The 4753-nt window shown below is 50.6% G+C and overlaps 1 protein-coding gene across 1 annotated transcript in view; it reads left to right on the forward strand.

Moving 5' to 3' along the window:
• LOC110290404 overlaps positions 1-3588 on the forward strand; it is a 17077-nt gene extending 13489 nt beyond the window's left edge. The window contains exons 14-15 of the mRNA XM_021156928.1: positions 1514-1593; positions 3446-3588. Of these exons, the coding sequence (XP_021012587.1) occupies positions 1514-1593; positions 3446-3475 (110 nt within the window). The 3' untranslated portion in view covers positions 3476-3588. The remainder of the gene's footprint in view (positions 1-1513; positions 1594-3445) is intronic.
• The last annotated feature ends 1165 nt before the right edge of the window (positions 3589-4753 follow it).

Raw genomic sequence — 4753 nt, forward strand, 5'->3', positions numbered from 1 at the left:
GAGAGAGAGAGAGAGAGAGAGAGAGAGAGAGAGAGAGAGAGAGAGAAACTAACTTTCGAGGGATTCCCTGGCTCAGCCTTTTCATCTTTCAGATGGGCCCACTCTACAGACCCAGAGAGGTTAGGTGACTTGCCCAACATGACCCAGTAAATCTCTGGCCCAGCTGAGTCCAGGACTCTGACTTCTCACTTTGTGAATTGAGGATCTTTGCTCTGAGAACAATCACCTTGAGAAGTTGGCAGAGGCTCAAATGGCAGACAGGCTTCCAGCCTGAGGTCTACGGTGGCCAGGGAAAGTCCTGGGCACGAAATGAGCAAATCTGTTCAAAAGGGGACTAACTGGGCACAGAGGGGGACTGACTGGGCACAGGGCAGGTGGTGGCAGAGCATATCTGCAGGGCAGCCAGAGAGGTCAAACAACAGGATGTCACTTGCCAGGGGCTGGGGAGATAGGACCTACTCTTTCTGTGCCCAGCATAGGCTTTCACCCAATGCTTGGTGACACACCACAGGGGTCAAGAGACAACCCAGAAAGTAGACCAGGCAGAGAAGTCGGGATGGTCATGCAAGGTCTAAATACCAGGCCAGGAGCCTGCTCAGTGCCATGGGGTACTGCTCATACTACAACCCCACCCAGAGGAGAAAGGGGCAGGGTGAGAGCCTGTGAAAAAACTGTATGAAACAGCAATGAGGAGAGGTAAGAAACAGCAATGAGGAGACCTGGGCAAGCTCCATGGAAGGGACTAGAATAAAGGGCAAGCCTCAGGCTGAGGAACCAGCGAGGTCTGGGGACAAGTGGAAGAGCAAAGACTTGGTCTCTTCCTCCTCCATCTGCCCCCACCACCTGACTTCCTGGTGACCATTAAGCCAAGAGAGGATGCCAGATCACTCCAAGGCCAGTGTAGCTGGGGGGTATGGAGTAGAGCAAGGCTGCTCGCCACAGGAGGGAGGCCATGCCAGGCCCTCAGGCTTTCACAACTCAGTCTTTACAAATCCTCCAACCAAATGATTAATTCACAGGAGCACTAATTGCAAAGTGAGCAGCTCTGTAAATTAACTGGTTTGAGGCTTAGTTTTTAGATATTTGCCAAACAAGCACACCTGTGGATATTTGCCGCCTTTGATACAGTCGAGGGATGTTGTCTGATAGAGCCTAATCTCTAGTGTTGTCAGGTTTCCCTGGTAGGATTGTTTAGGCTCAGTGTGGGAATCAGGTAGAATGCATTTCCTGAGTAGATTCTCAGGAAGCCTTCAATCTTCAACCAACGATTGATTCTTCCTTAAAACACCACAGAGAATGAGAGCTTCCTAGCAATGCACTCGCAGGTCTGGGGTATATTTTAGAAGAATATTCCTTTAAAAGACAGGTGTGAGTGTAGGTGTGGAGAGGGGGTGACTGTGAGTCAGTTAGGGATGTGCAAGCTGTGGCTCGCAGGGCAACTACGCACAACCTCCCATGCACGTCTGCCAGACAGCCTGCCCACCAGGCCCTGAGTTCTGCCTTCTTCTTGCAGAGTGGCTCAGCGAGCATAGCCTCCCACTGCCCAACATCAAGGGCGTCTCCTTCAGCCTTGCCCAAATGGACTTCTCTGAGGTAGGTGCAGGGGAGGAGTCTCCCTAAGATGCTCATCGAGTGGGCAGGAAGTTAGAAGCTAAGGCCGCTTCCAAAGCCCTCGGACTCTCACATTACCTCCACCTCACAACACCTCTGTTCTCTCAGCTAGGACCACCCACCTCCCTTGAACTTAGGCATCCTGGATGTTCCCAGGGTATCCACAAATAGTGCCATTGTACCCAGTGTCTGCTCTCTACAAACATCTGGGGGTAGGAAGCAGGGATTGGGTAGGAGGCCAGAAGCAGCCAATCTGAAGGAAAGAAAGCATAGAGCCCCTGAGGTGCTGCCTGGGGATCTGCTCACAGGCCTATCCTGCTTCCTACCCTGCTTCATTTCCTCCCAAGTGGAGGAGAGTCCATTTAATGAAAGTTCCAGGTCAGGGGGCTCAGTGTTGCTGCTCTTCTAGAGGACCCAAGCTCCATTCCCAGCACCCAAATTCAGTGGCTCACAACCACCTATACGCTTCAGAGGATCTGATGCCCTCTTCTGGCTTCTACTGGTCCCAGCACACACATGGCATACAAACATACACATAGAAACACATACATGGCATACACTCACCTAGGCATACAAATATACACAGAGATACAAATAAAATAAAAATAGAAATTTTTTTAGGAAGATGAAAAATATTTGAAGTTGTCATAGAACAAGTTGAAAGGCAGACAGAAACATAATCTCAATGTAACAGAATATTCTCTCCATAATAAAATGCCTCCTAGAGGCTGAACATGACCATAATAAACTCCAGACTGGGGCAGGAGGGACAGGAAAGTCAGACAGGTAGAGAGACAGAAACAGGGTTCTTGGAAAGTGGAGAAGGGCATTGGTAGGAAGGGTAGGCCTCGGACAAACTCCTCATATTCTCATCTCTCCACCTGAAAAGATTTCCAAGGTGGTGGCACATCCCAGCACTCAGGAGGTGGAGGCAGGAGTATTATGAGTTCCAGGGCAATCTGGGCTCCATAACAGGACCCTGCATCAAAAGGAAAGGCAGGGCAGAAGTGGGGAGGAAGCAACAGGACAAAGGAATGTACTTGAGCTTAGGGACCCCAAGCTTAGGCCCTGTGCTCCTGTCCCCATTCCTGACTACTGACTTCCTGACTTCCTTCAAGCCCCTGATGTGGGGAGGGCAGCAGGCACTCCTTCCTGGGGCCACTCTGTGTCCCCCGCCCCTCCCCAGCCTGCTACTCCTCCCTGACATCAGCCTAGAGACCTTAGAGAGACCCTTACTTGAGTGGGTCTGGAGGAACCCATCCAGGTAATTCAGGGTTTGTGACTGCCCTAAAAATGATGCCACCAGTCCTGGGACCATCAGGTCAGGTGCTGACTGGGGTGCATGGGGTCTATTGATGGATCTGAATGACAGAGCCAGGATACAACCAGAGCCCTCCAGTCACTGAAGCACTGCCTCGTAACCAGACCTGTGAAAAGCAAGGCTCACTTGCCGATTGGATTCTAGGCTGCCTTGTACCATTGTTCAGGTTGCAAGTTCCATGAGTGCAGAGTGCACCACGCAGAATGTAGTTTAAAGGGAGAATACCTGCTGGATCTGGACAGGGTACCACATACCCATCCTTACATGACTGCCCTGGCTGCTCAGTCATTTGCTCACTGGCCTTTTTTCACAGTCATCATGTTTCAAGAACAGTTCTAGTGTGCTGCTGTTCTCATAAGTGCTCCCAAGACTCCTCTTCCTCTCCACTCCATGCCCATATCCACTCTGTCCCTGACTCTTCTGTCTTAGAGTCACAGGTGTGGGCCCCTCTGGAGTGTCAGGAGCAGACTATGAGAAGTGAGGGCACATAGAGAGACTCTGCTATGTCTGTAGGATTACATCCTGCTGACCGTTCCGGAGTAGCTGCTCTGCTGGGGCCCTGTCCCTGCCCACAGCTGCACGTGGTCAAGAGCCCAAAGCCCACGATCAGCGGCAGTTCCAGTGGAGTCCGCAGCTAGAATAAAGATGTTTCCTCTGAGTCTGTGTCTGAGTTTGCTGTATTTCGTGAGAGCTGGGACAATGCCTTGAAGTGTTTACATGATGGGCACCCTTCCCAGCTACAGTTCTCCTGTGACCCTTCTGGAAAGTGCTCCGAGTTCTGTACTCAGTACCAGGAAAAGATCAGAAGGAAAGACTAGGAGTGGTGGTTCACACTCATCATTCCAGAACTTGGGAGCCTGGGGTAGCGCAATTGTCATGTGTCTGGTCCAGCCTAGGCTACAGAGTGTGTTCCATGTCAGCCTGGGCTAGAGTGAGCCAGCCATAAAGGGGGAGAGGTGAGAGAGGAGAGAAAGAGAAAAACAAAAAGGAGAAAGCTCTTTGATTCTCCAAAGGCCAGGCCCTGTGAGAATGGCATCTCAGAAGGACACAGGAAAGTATGCCCAGAAAAGTTTGTCTGTCAAGAAGGAAAGTAGACAGACATAAGCTGAAAGAATGGGGTGCCTGAAGGGGACCCTCAGAAGCCACAGGGCTAAGGGTGGTAGAGAACCCTCAAGGCAGACTACCCTAGGACAGCCACACCTCAGAGCTCCTGACCTTGTGCTGCGAACAACAGAGTAATGACCACTGTGGAGCAGGGTCCCAGAAACATCCTCCATCTACCCCTCTAGTCCATGTTACCTGGGCAGGGCACAGCAGAGCTGCTGTGAGAACTGTAGATGGTGGCATGGATACCTGAGAAAAATTGATTCAACACAGAGGGCTCTCTCTCCTGGCACCCAGCACAGCCTGCAGCAGGATGGCCACTATAGACTGAGAGAAAAATCCCCACCTCCCCTGACAAGCCAGGTCTGTGGAGTAAACTTAGCTTCCTTCATAGCCTAAATGACCTCTCAAGACTAATTAAAGTTGAGGGTGAAGCATCTTCCCCAGATAATTCCCAGGGGGAAAACCCACACCTGTGTTGAAGATTCTACAAAGCTGATTGACTGATTAGAATTTTGTAATTGTGGAAAGTTAAAATGTTGCAGATCCAGAACCAAAATTATAGTTTGCTTATTAGCTGTTAGATGAAAGTGGTGTATTCCTGAACAAATCACACCAAGCCAGCACAGTTCTTCTTGTGCGTGCCCGACTGACTAGCAAGAACAACGCTGCAACAGGATCCTTCTGCACACGTTTATTGGGAGAGCTTGATTGCAG

Source organism: Mus caroli, chromosome 2, assembly GCF_900094665.2.
Source record: "Mus caroli chromosome 2, CAROLI_EIJ_v1.1, whole genome shotgun sequence".
Taxonomy (NCBI): Eukaryota; Metazoa; Chordata; class Mammalia; order Rodentia; family Muridae; genus Mus; species Mus caroli.